The 17,637-nt window shown below is 34.3% G+C and overlaps 1 protein-coding gene across 2 annotated transcripts; it reads right to left on the reverse strand.

Moving 5' to 3' along the window:
- Positions 1-1,688: 1,688 nt before the first annotated feature.
- Positions 1,689-17,552, reverse strand: LOC139141757 (SH3 domain-binding glutamic acid-rich-like protein 2). 2 transcript variants are annotated; one of them, XR_011554232.1, is made up of 4 exons: positions 17,304-17,532; positions 15,356-15,532; positions 1,871-6,289; positions 1,689-1,799 (listed from the first exon to the last, which is right to left on the reverse strand). XR_011554232.1 is itself a non-coding variant. In XM_070711398.1 (3 exons), exons 1-3 carry the CDS (start codon positions 17,346-17,348, stop codon positions 10,459-10,461), a joined length of 327 nt encoding a protein of 108 aa, XP_070567499.1. In that variant the 5' UTR covers positions 17,349-17,552; the 3' UTR covers positions 7,755-10,458. The 2 variants fall into 2 exon arrangements, 1 of the variants encoding a protein (XP_070567499.1); XM_070711398.1 differs by lacking the exons at positions 1,689-1,799; positions 1,871-6,289 and adding an exon at positions 7,755-10,563 and having other exon boundaries at positions 17,304-17,552.
- Positions 17,553-17,637: the final 85 nt, after the last annotated feature.

Below are 17,637 nucleotides of genomic sequence, written 5' to 3' on the forward strand. Positions count from 1 at the left end.
AAATTCAGGCACGTGTAACTTCCTTGTTCTATTGAGAGATTTAGATTAAAACTGATAGAATTATTGAAAGTTATGTGTCGCTAACAACTGGTTGTTAGAACTGTGGCGAACTAACTAATAGTATATTCATTTGTAATTCTGAGATTCAAGCACATACATTGGAGAACGGAAACCGGCGAAATTAAAAAATTGTTCCCGCTAACAATCCCCGTGGGGATGCCCTGGTTAACGTTATAAGTTGCACAACCCTTGCTTTCGGACGACACGCACTTTTGTTCTGAAAGGCCTTTCAGGACCCGTTTTAGACATTTACGCAAGAATTTTTGCAGATCGCCCTTTTGTGACTTTTTGGTAGATTTTTTGCCTCCGCAAAACTAAATCGAAGCTATTTTGACCCTGTCCTGTTACTCTTATTTGTAATGAATATGATTTCACTGACTATTGCCTAATCTTGATGGATTAATGGAGAAATAAAGAGTTATAAACCATTTTAGTATGGACTATAGACAAAAATTTACAGATTACGATCTGGTTAAGAGGGGAGGCCAACTTATACTTGGCACGGGCGGGACCAGCAGAAAGTTTTTATGGACCAGTCAGTTTTGTAGTTATTAGACTTTCTTTACTTGGAGGAGGAAAGATAAGAAATGCATCCAATGTGTGTGTGTGTGTATTGTTGACAGGATATTATGGTTATATTCCAAGTTGTGGAACAAAAATATGGGTTATCCACATACTTTCATTGCCCCAAACAGTGGATAATGTACATTTCATCGTCAATTTTTGTTTGTTTCTTTCCAGAAGCATCCTTTAATTGCATGATTATAATCACCTTTGTCGCCATCACTGTAAAGGAATCTGAACCATGCCTTCCAATGGACACTTGACACCATTTGCATCAGTTATATCAAAGCAGTTGCCATGTCCTCCACTACAGGCCAAAGTTATTGGTTAAGTATGTAGGTCACTGACCAACAATTCCTTGATCAAATATTTGTAAGGTAGCATAGCTAAATGCCAACCTTGTCAAATTTGTTTCAAAGGCACATAAAGCCTGTGGCACTTCTCTGTGGCTTCATTCAAAAACTGAATTACTTTATTATTTGTCAAAAAACAAATTCCAGAGTCATATGTTCTGTGCTTTATCATGTCACCCATTTTAGTCATTGTATAGGATATTGGTGATACTCAGTGCCATTGTGTAACCAAGAACTCGATCTCTAAACTGTCAATGTCAAATGTTCACAAAAAAGTCGGGCATGTGATAAAGTGGACATAGATCGCAATTCCTGATAGCTCACATTTTGTTCTCTGCAGTACCTAACATACAAATTACACACATTAAAAGTATGTATGTACTTTTGTGGAAGTGTCGAGAGCATTTTAATTAGGATATATAAACAAGTGGTATTTTATCATCAGTACTTTCAGCAATAGGCAAGGATATCTATTGAACAAGAAGATAAAAGATGATCCTTTTCTATCGATGTTTTTAATTTTTTTCTTCTTTTTTGAGAGGTCAAAAATAATGCAAGTCTGATGAAGTAGACGATAGTGTTGGGACAACACCTGGCTTTTGTTTTAAAAATGGCCATATATTGAAAAAAAATTGATTAAAGGAGACTGTATGATGTAAGTTGACAATCAATGTGCAATTGTATTATGGAATATACAAACACACAGAGATAAACATTGGATTTTGAAGTTTATTTTTTGCAATCCACAAATGAATGTTAGTGCAGTAAATGCCAGTAATGAATTCTATGATCCAATTATACAAAGGTCTAGAAGAACATATCCTGATGAATGTTAGTGCAGTAAATGCCAGTAATGAATTCTATGATCCAATTATACAAAGGTCTAGAATAACATATCCTGATAAATGAAAAGGGAAAACACAAAATATCCTGAATGGGAATGTAACCTATGTTATTAACCATGTTTGAAAAACTACCAGTAATTACATATAGTTGGTTTTCAGAGAGAAAATACATAACCATATAATTTCTATAATTGAAGACTTCATGTGCATTCTCTAACCTAAATGAGATGGACATTTGAATCTAGTCAATGTAAATACAAGAAATAATCTTTGCTCTTTGCTGATGAACTAAAAAGAAAACATATTTGGTCCACAAGACCATAAGATTTTTGATGAGAAAAATATGTTGTCTACAGCAATTTTGTACATGTATCACAATACCAAAATCCAGATGCATAAAATTGAGTCATCCATTAAAGTGATTGACACAAGACTTTCCCTGCTTAGCAGGCTGGGATAAAAATATGGTAGAAAATCAGAGCTAAGTAGCTATTATTTTGGAATGGACATTCAATTATGGAAGGATAATCCCATACATGACACTGCAAAGTAAAAGTATCATTTAATACCCCAGAGGATTTCTTCTATTTTGATTGGGTTATCCAATTTTTGAATGGTTCATTTGCTGGGGTTTGTTTACCATGCAAAGATTTATTCTGTTATAAATAATTTACTGTATTTTTAAAGAAGTTGTGTCATGGAAGAACAAAAACAAAAACAAAAAACATGCTTCCTGGAATTAACATCATCTTTTGATACAACTTTGCGTTTCTTTTTATTTGTAAACTGACTGATGTCTGTCAATAGCCGCCAGAACTCTGTTTTAACCTTGCTTGTGAAATGAGTGAATTGAAACCTTGGGAGACATAATCACTATCTTTAATGATGGAAATACTAGTAATACTGGCATGTCTATGATCTTTCATCACAACTCCAAATTTAAGTCGGCAGAGTAGTCAACAACAATTCTCATATGAAATGACAAACTTTTCTTTTGAGAGAGAATATGAACTGATTTGTTTTCAGCATTGCAACCTCCACCACTGTTTAGGAAGATCAAATCAAAGCATAAGGAAGTGTTCAACAAAGGAAACTGTAACTCTGTATGTAAAATGATAGCTTTGGCTGCAGGCCTCATTGTGGTTCAGATTTGATTCATAGTGGCACTTGGAAAACTGTTGAATGGAGATTCATTGATACAGTACCACACAAGTTTTTCATTGGGTTCCGTTTCACTAACATTGCGAATTTACATCTGAAAGGTACTCTTCTGAACCTTGCTGGAAACACCATCATACACTTTGTGCCATCACTGTTAAACCATGCCCAGTTAGATCAGTGCATAAATTACCAAATGACTATCTTTTCAGCCAATATAAAAAAACCCTAAAGTTCATGAAGTCATTTGGATTGATTTTGACCTAAGGAAAACTATGCTTTGAATACTTGGGGGCAAAGGGCACCTGTGCACTAGCGCAGTTTGCTCTTGTTTGTGTGAAAAACATTTTGCACCATACCAAACAAAATACAACAACAGTGACTCTATTCTGTGAGGCTGATATGAACGCTTTCAATAACTTGATTGTGATGGATTTTTGTTGGCTGTGTTGACAGCTGCACTGTTATCAACAGGTGGTTTGTACTGATACACAAAGTTGTGAATGACAGGAACCTTGTAGCTGTCTCTAGAACTGTCAACTCACTGATAAGTATAAAGATCACTGATTTGTTATTTCAGACCAGCCTTTTGATAACAACTGCCAATGAGTCATCTCTACATATGTGTTTAATACTGAAAATGTCTGCCTCTTTGAACAGAATACTTGATGAAGATCACAAGAAGAGAGAATATGTCATTTTTGCATGCTTTTTTAGATGGTTTACTTACAAGGCTAATAATATGGTGACATAACACCCAGTCATTTTGGAGATATTTGAGAAGAAACCCAAACAATTGATTGTTGACTTTTCCTCTTTTGAAGGGGTATAACATATCAAAATTGAAGACAAATAAGATTTTTCATAACCCAAACTATTGAAATATTTCAACATAGAAAGAAAGATTACAACATCTGATAAAATAATTTTACTATCGGCTGTACAACTCTTGGCAGTGATAGCATTATGAAATTTTACAAAGCTATCTTATCTGCTATGCTATTCTAATAAGCAGCTTACATAATATTTTGACATTAACTTAATATATTATATCAGCATTTCACATTAATTCATAACAAAAGTTTCTAAAGGAAAAGCATGTTTTGTTGAAAACAATTTTATCATGGCTGTGATGGGTTTCCTCAAGCAATGAGGTAATTTTTCTGTTTTCATGTTGAATTTCAAAAACACAGGAGGACATATTTGACTTTGGACCAAACATTGGCTTCAACAGTTTGGTAGATTCTCTTGTTCAACAATATTCCTAAATCGGCCTAAATCACACAACTGAAAACAGTTTGATTCAACAAATTGGGTTGTGAAGGTGTAAAATGGTGAATAAAATGGCCAAATGACCTAAAACATCAATTACATGCATTTACATTATTTTCCTTTAAATGTTTTGCAAAAATTTTGGATAGTAAAGAACAAATACTGCACTGAGGGAAAATAAAAATACATTTCATGAAAAGAACTTCAGACTATTGCTTTAAATCTCAATACTTTGTCGATCTCATCAAACTCTACATTTGAAAAATAATTCTTTATCTTGATTTCTGTCAAATATTATCAATAACTATGCATTTCAAAAGATGCTGGTCAAAAATTGCGTTACTTGCAAGATCAGCTTGGCTATGATCATAAAGCATGTTTCATTTTGATTTTTCTTTGCACTTCTACAAAGACTACATCTACATGCTTATATCTTATTCATTATCAATTCAAATTCTAACACCTAATGTTAACAACATTAACAGAACAAAAGTCATGTTGATGTAGGAAACAATTTATCTAATTTTACCTTATCAAAACTACATTATACAATGAAAACTTTCTATCTGCTATTAAAACTGACAATCGAATGTGTTAGGGATTATGGCTAACCCTATATACTGCCAACTGTGCAAGTAATTGTACGTGAAATGACATATTGTCACACAGACTTGCTGTAATATGTTGACCATTACACTGATGTACAGGACTGCCCTGAGGTCTAACAAGCAACATTGACAGGACAAGGGCTTTGATATAGACAATAAGACGACCTTGATCTGGTTTACTCAGCAAGTTTGGTCAATAAGTGCCAACTTTTCCTCTAGAGGGCGTTATCACAAACTATGGGACATCGAGGCAAATCCAGCAGTCTTCATCAGATTGCAATTGTGGTCACTTAAAACCATGCACTAATTAAGAACAAAGACTGTTTATTAATGAAGTGAAACAAGGAATCTTAACTTTGGCATAACAGTATGTTCAACGTTTTCTGTTCTGATTCACTGAAGAATATTGCTAATATAACCATATTATGAATATTTAATTAGTACAAGACAATCTGTGTCTGCAGTGTTCAAATCTTTAACTTATTCATCCTCCTATGTAATTTTGAAAGGTGGTCACTTTCTCACTTGAAATGAATTCAAATACCGTAAAATAAATTCTCCATAATTAAACCTATTGTTTCAAATTCTTACATGGCAATTAAGTTCTGTGAGGTACGATAGAAAACAGCTAATCTCCCTAGATAAGACATACTACACATCAATTTATGCACTATCCAATTTTTCATAATTCATTTTCCATATTTATTCAAGACTTTGCAGTAAATTTACTGTTCAACAGTACTGACTTCCTCCAAGCAGGGACACCTCTGTTCGTTGTACATCTGGCGCCCTCTATGGCATGAACTGACTGAATCTAGAAACTAATTACTTTTTACATCTTGGGGATTGCTTGAAAAATTTGTTGACAAATGAAAATTAAATCTTAGCAAATTTTCCTCGTGTGGTGATGGTCTGGTAACTTGCAACTTAAAAATAATCTATTTAAAAACTGAAATAAAAAAATGCATGCAACAAAATTTGGCACGGAGGACTGTAAGTTTGGAGACACTTCAGTGCTGCAAACCAACAACTAACTTCCTCATGACCACAAAGTCCTAGCTAAAAGTTTATACTGTCCTTATTTTGATCAGTTTAAACATGCTTGTAAACTTATCTCTGTATATCAAAATGCTTGAAAATCTAGGCTTGTAAATTCTAACATCAAAATTTTAATTCTTAATATTTTCAAATTCCAAAAATTCACAATATAACCCATCCATAATGCTTTATTTCAGCCCTGTATACATAATACTTGTCTATATGGACATCTGCAAGCAATAATCCATTGTAAAAAAGTAAGCTTTAAACCTTCAGATATCTTGTGCTTTCATCTTCTACTCCAAACTAATTCTTCATTCATCTATGATGATATCTTCAAGAAGCCATCCAAATTTTCTGCTTCTAAGGCATCATCAAAATCCTCATAGGTCTGTTAAAAAAAACCCAGAATACATTTTATAGTAATGCAGATCTATTGAACATGTATTGATGAATCAACTCAAATCACAGCTGAATCTCAGTGAGAATGAGAGCCTATTGAGATAGTTATTCACCCATTCAAAACCATGGTAGGCTCCTAACAAGGTTTACATCACTAAATACAACTTACCAAAATGTTGTGATTTACTACATTTTAGTAAAAAAAGAAGACTGAAATCACTTGATAAGTTTACATCATGTTATGTCAATCAGTAAAGTGATTGACAGATTGCTATACGGTGTTGAGAACTTTACAGATTTGTCCAGTGACGTCGTAGTGCTAACCATTCTCTTAGCTCACTGATTGATGCCTTACAATCCAATATTAAATGTAGCAATATTTACGTAATGTATGAAGTAAGCTGTGGTCAAAGAACTAGTAATACCGCAACACCACCCATGAGATAAATTGGAGGATTGATTTACAAGTATCAAAATGATAGGTTTCAAAACTTGTCAAAGCAGACTGTGAACATGGCTTTGGTCTGCAAAATAGTATAAAGATATCACTACAAAATAGGCTTTCAGCAGACACATTAAATAAAGGCAGAAAGCTATGAAAAATCAAAAAGGTTCAAACAAGTATACACCTATAAACAGTGATTGGCAACGTCTCATTTTTAATGGAGGAAGCCAATATGTGCCCTTATTCTAAAATCCTAGATTCAATGCTGATCATGTTAAATAGAAATGTAATAACTTGAGGATTCCATTAGGTAATACAGGGTGTAAAGTCTGTGGACTGTCTCTGTAAGCAATCTAGTTTGTGAACTTTCTATGTCATTTATCTGAGATTTTCAGTAAACCTTTGCATTTGCAGTGAACTTTCCAACACTCTTTCACAAAAGTTCAAGTACACAACAATCTTTCAACTCCGTAATGCACAGTAAGAACTCTTGCATAAATTTTGAAACGGATTATAATTGTGCATCTTGTCATTTTTGTGTAAACAATGAAAGACATGTTTTATGATACATTGGGTTTTCCAATGAACTTTATCACTTCTTGATGAAGAATTTCTTAGTTCCTTGCATGAAGAAAGCACTGTTCTTAGTCTTGAATTAAGGGGATATAAACTGTAACCTTTGACAATATTTTTATAACTTTTCTTCTGTAAAAGAAAGATGTTTTGTTTATCATCCTAATAAGTTGAACTGCAGTCTTAGCCTTGCTGACACAATAATTGTATGTAACTTGCGATATTATAATTGACAAATGAATTCTAGTCAAGACTTCAATTATCAATAATGACATTGAGCAATACTTACATATGAGCCATGATTGCCACTTACATGCAAGTAGATACAATTTTGAGAATGGAACAAGAAATGATATTTTCCGAACAGAGCAAAAAGTGAAGACTACATCAAAAGTTACAACTAATGGAGGTTTAAGCAACAGCATTACACATACTCAGTGTTAAAACAACTTTATTGATCTGACATAATAAGATGTACAAGCTGATGTGATATTTCTGCATACATGAATGCAACAAGTGATACTGATACAATAAAGAGGCTGTGTATATACTCTTCTGTCATTTCACACACTGTGATCTAGGTAATGACTGATGACTGCTACTCATGAAATAACCTTTTTGGTGTGACTGTTTAGCACTGTCTCATTGTTTAAAACTGACCGTCTTCCATTACACTGCAGATGTAGATGAGGAAGAATGGTAACATGAAGTCAGGTACAACTAGCCCCCTTCCTCACACACTTAAAAACAAAGAATTGTGATGACCTAGCATCAAGACATAAAGTTTGGACCCAATAGGAAGACATTGAAACCAAAGACAAATGCTCGATGTGAGCCTGTGATGACTTTTTCACATCTGTACTTCATAATGGCTGAGAAAACTTTCATCAAAGTTGCATTGTTTGACTTACAAACAATCATTGGCAGTTTTTCTATGCTATTAAAATAGAATTTTCATCACAAAAAACCTATAAGCATCCTGCACCATGGGCATCAATGTATTCTTTTTTAACAATTCTTCAATTTCATTTGCCCAAAGTTGTGATGAATTCAGGTATAAAAGGGCATGGGTGAAGCGCCCTCTACAGGCTAGAGTGATTTAATTAGGGATAGCTCTCACCCTGAAAACTTTACATGGTAGAAATGTCTTTACTTTGTTCCTTAACCATGCTAAAAAGGATCAACAAGGTTTTCATTGATGTCAGCTGATACAGGTTATAAAACATCTCTGTGAAATTTGCAGAGACACAACAGACAATTTAACAAGCACACTTATCTTGTTTAACAGAAACTGAGAATAAGCCGATATAGTCCAAATCAACACTGTATCTTGTCAAGTTCTTGGATAATCACAAAAACCACTCCATAACTATTCAAGACTAAACAAGATATACAGAAATTTGTCTTCCTTTTGACATATTTGATTGTATTGTATAGTAATCCACTGTTGTTTTACAGGTTGTGACGGGTTGAAACTTGGTCTGAAATAGTGACGGAAGCAGTATAAGTATTGCTATTTTAAAGTAACACAGATTTATGGTGATTTGGTTCAACAAAGCTGGAGTTCATCAATTGTTCTTGATGTGACTGCCTAGATAGGATTGCCATCACTGTAGATGTCAACAGTACACGTTATGATAAGCCAATAACTTTTACTAAATTTGTTTTACACCGACACACCAACTATGATATGTCCATTCATTTCAGAATGCACCTATAAATGCATTAGTTTGGCCTTTACATCAAAAGCAGACAATTGTTTGTATCTCTCCATGACAAGAGGATTGCAGATTGTGTCAGTCTGAGGGCAAAGAATGCATAAATAGATGCACTGTACCTACAGGGTGATTGAAAACTTGGTAACATTATTAACGTATAAAAAGTCACTACAAAGAAAATAGAAGTATCTTTTGATTTTACAAATGGATATGATATATGTAAATAAGCCGCAAAAAAATTACAAAAATTGGAAAGAACTTGGTAAAAATACTTGACTGTCATTCATTCATGTTTACGGGTAGATTACGATACAGTTGTAACAAGTCAATCACATGGAAGATTAATCTAATAGTTCTATGCATTCATATCATTGGAGACGACATGAATATCTTCAAACTTGTAATACTGCAGTATCAGCATTGTACTGTATCGCAAAATTCTAAAACAGTTGCCTTAAAACTGATTCAACGTTGTCTAGTCTCTCACAAATAATAGACATCATCTCTTCAGTTGATAATAAAACCTTCACATTCAATGCTTTGGTTGAGTTGAGAAAATATGAATATTAAAACATTTTTTGTAAACAACAGCAAAGAAAGTCACCAGACCTGTCCTACAGTGCTTTTCAAAGCACTTGGAAGCTTGGCAAGATAACAATGAAATGGTGTAATCCTATAAAATCACACTGTGTACATTTTCACTTGGTTATAACTGGAGTTTAGAAAGATGTATTCCTACTGTACTAAAGAGGAAGTTTTGATTCTGCACTGTGGCAAGAGAAGACACAGTTGGGGAAAATCTAGCTATGATAATGCAAATAAATCTAGTTTTGAAATTGTTTTAATCCTATCAATTTTGTGTTTCATCAAGTGGGCTTTATATTATGCTATACCTCGGCATCTCTATCCATAAAATCCAGATGGAAAAATCCTCTATTTCTGATAAATTTTGACTGTTCAAGGTGTGGACTAACCTAAAATTTACAGCCCACATAATAAACATTTCCTACTTTTGAATTTTCACTCCAAGCTGAACGAGGAACTACCTCTAGCTGTGGTAACTTAGAACGGCTGAAAATGAAGTTTTCTTTCTCAAATTAGTCTTAAATGCACTAAACATCCCTTGCTCATATAAATCAATAAATAAATTAATTTTGATCAATATAACAAATCAAAATCAATGAACTTATTAATTGCAATATTAATGACCTCATCAATTTTGAATCTTAATCACCCATTATTGAAGCTATGAATTAATCACAAAATCACTATCTCGTCAATTACATTCAGCAATTAAACCATTCTGCATGCTAATTGTCAGCAGATAACTACATTCTCTTTGACAATATCCAAAAGAAAGCAATGCATTCTACAGACAGTTACTGAAGTGATGATATTTATCTTTCATTTCCACATTGAAAGTTACTGTTGTTCAGCATTTTCTTCCTCTTCTGGCTCTGGGTTAGGAAGTCGCAAAAATCGACGCAACTTCTTGGTTTCTGTAGCTTCATCAAAGTCATCAAAGTTCTGAAAGAATGTAATGAAGAAAATTATTTCAAGAAATATCATTAAGCTGTGCAATAAACAAAGTAGGCTGTCACTCAAGTTGGAGGAGGTAATCTACAAACAAAAAATAAACCTGTATAATTTATGGCATTTGAGGCTGCAACCAATTTGAACTAACATTGGAGAATCATTTCAATAGAGTTTGCCTTACAGATCTGCAATCTTTTTCTTGTCTTTGAGAATATTACTATTCAGTATTTAAGTATAGCCTAACTGCAGTGAGCTACTGCACACATGACATAATAAGAAGGATATGTAGTGTTGCACTGACAGTGTACACCATCAATGTACACTACACTATTAATAATCTTTCACTAGAAATTGAACATCATATGTTTAAAAATATTCCAAAATAATTATATGAACTCTGTTCATTTGCAATTACATGTACTTAGCAGTGCTTTATTTTCAGGTGTATTGCCAGGCAAAGTGTGAACCAAAAAGGAAAGCACACAAAGGAATACCAAAACACTTTTCTACACTTCTTTATTGAAGGAACTAGAAGCACTGATAGAAATCCAAACTGTTACCTTCTGGAAGATGACACCATGACTAACTTGCCAGGGAACTACAACTGAGTATTGTACTGTATGTAATACCAGCACTTTCAAAACATTTGAGATGGATTTTTCAGTATTGAAAATATAAATGAATAATATAAATTGAAAATGTATTTGAATCCCCAACCCAATCTCACCCCAAGGAATGGCATATTATTATGGCAAAGAACATACTAACATGAACACAAACAGAACTGACAAATGGTTTGAGAATACCAGTTAATCATCTGTTACCATATTTTAGAGCAGGAAAATACTTCTTTCCAACAATGAAATACAATGCACTCATCTTTTTTGTATCAAGCTAGTTGGAATTTGCAAATATGCCTTGGTAGTGCCAACCAAGACAAAGACTGGTGATGATGTTCAATTTATCACATTGCAAAAAGATAGAGATGGGGAGGTTTGCAGCATAGCAGCAAAGACAAACCTACAAATCATTCCCATTAAACAACTCAAAACAGCTTACAATTGGTCATCTATGATTTTTCAGATTAGGGTTGTTCAATTATTATAGCATGTTAGTTAGGTTTCCATACTGACATGATTCTATTATTTAAAGCATTCCAAGACATGATCGCTTTATCTGGTTATGGTGCAATACACTACATTGTGAATAGATTGTTAGAAAAATGATACCGGTAGTAATTGTAAATATGATAGTAATTATAAAGTAAGGTGATTTAAATTTATTGACAAGTGAAATTTTGGTCCCCTGACATGTACACCAAGTGAAACAAACAGCTGACACAAAAAATTCAGATTTAATGAATGCTTGTCATGTCACAAAATATAGCTACCATTTGCCATTTTATATATATTATTTCCCATCCTACTGATGAAATGAAGTGAGTCTGTAAATGTACTGGGATTAAAATTGTTAAATTAGTACTTACTTGTCATGTGTTTATCTGCTGGCATATATGCTGAGACGCTGCCATGCAAAACGGAGCTAGGTGGTCTTCTCAAGCAGACATGTATGCAACATGCAAATACATCTAGATTCATGCAGAAAGTTATGTTTTGACTTTATCAACTGTTAGTGAAGATCTATAGTTTACCATCAGTGCTACTGTGTTATCACTATTCCGTTGTTAACGGGATATTCTACTCTAGTTTTAGTATTCTCCATCACAATATGGTCAAATAATTAACTTATCAAACATATCCTTTCAACATTAATATTGCAATAAAAAGTTGAGATACATTCATGTTGGCAATCATCAGCTCTAAATACAGTAAGGAATTCCATTCTGGCAAACTGCATAAATAGCACATTCAACTCATTGTGAATTACGAAAATGTGGAGGCATTTCAGTCTCATTTTTTAAAGCCTATTCATTATCATAGAGGTATCAATAATTAATATTATGATATTAAAAGGAACTGAAGAAATAAATCTAGAAAATATCGTACATGGCTAGTGAACTTGTTCTCTGAATTCAGATCTGTATGTAAGCCTGCATGTTCTAAGCAACAAACAACTCCCACCATTTTAGGCAGAAATAGTGGCCAGAGTCCTGTTTGGGACCGCTTACCAAATGTGTATTCAATGCAGCCATGTGTGCCAAATCTATTCCAATTTGTCAACAACCCTGACTCCATGTACTGCTTTTTAAAAGGCTTCAGCCAACAGGGTCATAGTATTGTCAAGTTTTACTTCATTCGTAACTTATTAAATTAAATACTGAATTATTACGTCAGTGTGTCAAGTACGCAAATGCATCATTCTGATTGGATAAGAGCTCACACTGCTTGTGGCAAAGTAGAAATATACGAGTAGCATAGACGATGATATGGCAGGGTAAAACTAGCATTAAAACTAATTACATGGAGATAACTAAAATTTAGAATTGCCTTATTTGGGCATTTTGCTTGCACATAGCCATACCAGTGTTGTCACTTTTTGTCGCCTGCACCATTTCGACTACCATAGCCAAGTATGTGTGCTACATATGTTTCTTGTCAAGAATGCAGTCCAGGGTGTTGAATTTCTGTTCAAAGACAGTCGCTCAGTTTTTGATTCTGCTTTCTCCTTTTTGGGTGCTAAAACAACTTTTAAAGTTTCATACATCAATGGAAACTGAAACTCAGCATTCACGTTTCATGAACACATCAATCTGGCAGAAAACAGCTTTTTCTGACGTAACAAAAACTATCATTACACATTTTACAGCATTTGATGTTGACCACATTTGTAAATGTTTTTAACTCTTGAGAAATTAATAATTGTTTGTAAAATTGTTTTCACAAAACTCACTCATGCAAAGCTTCATCATGGGACTTATAACATGTTAAACAGTAATCTCACTTTTATTTATTGATAGCTATGGTACCTATATCAAGACCTGCATTTTTCCAAATACCAACAGTTCTAAAGAAGAAAAAAAATTTATGAGCTTGAAAATAAAATGAAATGATCATTAGAGACTAAGGTTTAATTCCAAAACATTGTCTCTTCCTTATATTTTGGTCATGATGGAGACATTTGTAAATTCCCTACATTATTTGTATCTAAGCAAACACTCAGAGGTGCAACTTTGTTAAAACAAGTGCCTTGAAAATGTGATTTTTATTTTGTTGATACTTTCATCAAAGCCAACCAGTTATAATACTCAGAACACTTGATAGTACTTTTGTCACTTTCTTTTCAAGAGCTACTTACTACACATGGACATTACAAAGCGATACTTCAACATCACATTTCAACTGTGAGAGAGCTATTTCAACTATTGTTCAAGCATCATACCATGTATGGAAAAAGACATCTTTCATCGAGTCAACAGTGAATATATTGCAAATCACTGTTGAAAACCTAACAAGCTACATTTCATGTCTATGTTCACTGACCTAAACCAAGAATGCTCTAATATATCTATAATCTTTTGACAGAAAGATTATATCTCCTGTAGCATTAACACCACTGTTTTTCCTTGATTTTAGAACACGCCATTCCTGTTTAAAAGATATGGTAATGTTCAACATAAATACCTTTGCTTTTCACAAATTTAGATTTGGCAGCAAAATTTTCAATGTACACTTTGCTGAATAAAAATTGACATCAATTTTTACAAAAAATCAGCAATGCCACACAGAGAGCTTTACCTACTGGTTGTGACAATAGAAGTTTTGCTGGTTTCAAACATTCTAATGTTCTAAGCTGCACCAGTAATATTCGCTTTGATAACGTTTGTATGTGCGATGTGTGATAGTGAGCGTGCGTGCGTGAGTGCTTCACGAACTCTACAACGTGTGGAGCGGTCTCAGTCAGAAAAATGTAACAACTTAGCCGGCTATTGAACCACTCTTTTTTGGGAGTGGAGATTTAGCCGAGCGGTTCTCTCTGTGGCCTCTCCGCTAGGCGACTGATGCCGTATGTTGTGGGTTCGAACCCGATTGAAAACTAGCCGTAATCTCTGTAAAATCAGTCTGTCATCATCTATTGTTTGCCATTGATACTAATTTCATTGTAAAACTGCTGTAATATATTTTCATCCAAATTATAGAAATAGTAACAACTGCAGATATGCCTCTCAAGAGAAATAATTCACTATGCATTACATTTTCACAAAAATTCCTTATATTGAATCCGTACAGTTATATGTTCTACTTTTCAAACAGTATACAACAACATCCCAACTGATGAGCTGCCAATATCTGGTTGTGTCTTGTCGCATGGAAGTTCACAGCTTTGTCAATTCTTTGAATTTTCCTGGCATCTCTAGAATTTCTCCAGATAAATATTTGCCACAGATGGTTTTTAAAAAATCTTTAATTTCATGGCTAGTGTTTCTTCTTTTGATTCTTTTAACTTTCCACCATGTATTTTTTACTGTGTTTGTTTGTTGGTTTGAGCCCTTATCCTGGTAAGTTCATATGTTACCATCAGGTGGAGTTGATTAAAATGAATGAGGCATAGCATGACGTTCCATACAGTACATTTTAAGGAAGACTTAAACATTTGAAGGCTTTGAAAGCATATATACTCTTAACATGTTTTACGGCTTACGCTACAGTATGTCCTTATCCACAGGTGTAAGAAAACTTCATAGCTCCAGTATACATCATTTCGTCAAAGTATGACATTTGTCACACTATAGAACCACAAATGACCTTTATTCACCAATGCCAGTTTGACCTCCCATTTTATTATGACCTGCCTTAAAATAACAACTGAGCTACAAGGGACTTACCCCACAATACTCGTCATCACTAAATATTTGAGGGGGAAGAGGTTTGCCGCTTTCTGGCTGTTTGCTATTACTCCACATAAAGTTCTTGGATTCTTCATCAATGGATATGTCAATTCTTTCAAACTCGATTTTCTTAGCTTCCAATACCATAAAGACAGCCTGTTGATGTTTCTTTATCTGTTGGTAAAATTAAGTCAAATACATAAAGCATGTTCAAGAATATGATATGTGCAGTGAAAGCTGTGCCAAGTGTTGCACACATTTGAATAAAATTTTGCAGTATTGGATGACACAAATTACCCAGACAAGCAACAACATTGACATGAGTAACACAGCATATAAACAGCCATATCAGAGTATAAATATAATTACTCATTCGATTGCACAATGTAAAGTTGAATTTAGGCTACAGAAAAAAAGTAAGTCTAAGAGCAAATACTTTCGCTAGGCACAAATATGATTAGAAATCAACCAAACTGGCCAAAAAACGCAACAACCTGAGACAAGTGACATTCACCAGGTGAAATCCATTTGTATTAACACAGATAAAAAATCGAATCGAAGCTAGATTTGTGTTTCTGAAAGTTTTTTTCACAGATGAATAACTAACTTTACATGTAATACAGTTGTTCTAAAACGAAAAAAGTTTCTCCTATCGGTTATGAAGGCTAACTGTGAGTGGTTATATTATCGAACCATTGTCAAATATCACTTGGAGGCAAGATAAAATTTTGCATATTTTCAGCAGCTTGCCAAAAAGTCTGACAATCTGAGTCACTATAAAGATATATTGTTATTACTTGGTACATACAGACAAATCAACATCATGCGTGATCAAATCATGTTTACACAGTACACAAAACTAAAAATGCACATTGATAACACTGATATTCCACAACTTCCTTTTTCTACTTTATTTCCCCTACATAAAAAAAATGCAATAGTGCATAGAGTTGTCCGGACAAGCAATAATTTTGAACTTGAAGATAGGCATCTCATTCCATGTTACATAAGAAGCACTTCACATACAAATGAAATCCTTGTTATGTAATATTGCACAGAGAAGCCATACAAAAATGTTCAACTTCCTTCAAATAAATACATAGTTCTTCTGCTTATTTTCAGTTGAGTTGGTTTGTTAATGAAACTTTACTGCAAGACATCAGTTATTTGCAAACGTTTCATCTGCCTTACATAAGTTGTTAACAAGGTTGTTGGAATATTTTTTTCTTCAAAATATTGAACACCGGGTTTTAGTCCTTTCTCACTAACTTTTCGACTAGAGCAACAAAACTCGGAGCGAGCATCAAGTTTCATGGAGAACAAATACCTGTAAATGCTTGAAAAATAGTAAGTCACACACTGTAACAAATTCATACTGTAATTGGTATCACCGTGAACCTACACAGAGGTTCATGGTATCACCTTATGCGAACAAATCCATATCAACAAACGACCGCAGTAGAGGGGCGGGGCAGCTTGCACGCAAATTCTGACAAGGATAGCTTTTTAACCATAATAATTTTGTCGTTATTCCCATCACCATGGCAGCATTTTGGAAATTTTTTTAATAGCTGCAATGTATGAATTTTCAAGCCAGCGGCGAACACGCGAGCATAGATCTGTTGTTTATTCATCGGGCAGATGACCTCAATGTCAACTCATACCAAAACAATCCATTTGACACTGAGAGAACAATTACTGCAGGGGATTAGTATCTTTCGGGTCAGCTTGCAAAAAATTCAGACGATTTAAGCGACTTGTCTGACAGAACCTCGTCACTGCATCATGTTTAACCTAAACGCATCTATGAAGATAGATACTACCGCCCGTATGGGAGAATACACCCCTGGGTGTGGGCACCTTTATGTTAGCAGAATATCGATGAGAGCAGCAGACGCACTTATTGAATACGAGAGCTGACCGGGGCCCAGCAAATTTCACTTACCTCTTTCGAGCTTGAAACACTGGAATAATAAACTTTAACAACCATCTTGAGATAAAATGCAGTTGTATATTAGACCTTCAGTTATACTAGGTCACAGGAGTGAAGAATCGTCAAAGGCTTATGAGAGGATGGTGGGGATTCAGAACAGATTCTAACCAGGAAGTGGATGGGGGAAGTTTTCACAGCCACTGAAACACAGCGACAGTACCCCGCCTATGTTTTGCAAAATACATGACGTCATCTAAATATGCCATCTTAAACCTCTCACACGTTTCACTAATATGCTTGTTGTGATTAAATGCAAGTCAGTAGTGGAAGTTTTTAATTCGGTTTA

This window comes from Ptychodera flava, chromosome 10 (assembly GCF_041260155.1).
Source record: "Ptychodera flava strain L36383 chromosome 10, AS_Pfla_20210202, whole genome shotgun sequence".
NCBI lineage: Eukaryota > Metazoa > Hemichordata > Enteropneusta > Ptychoderidae > Ptychodera > Ptychodera flava.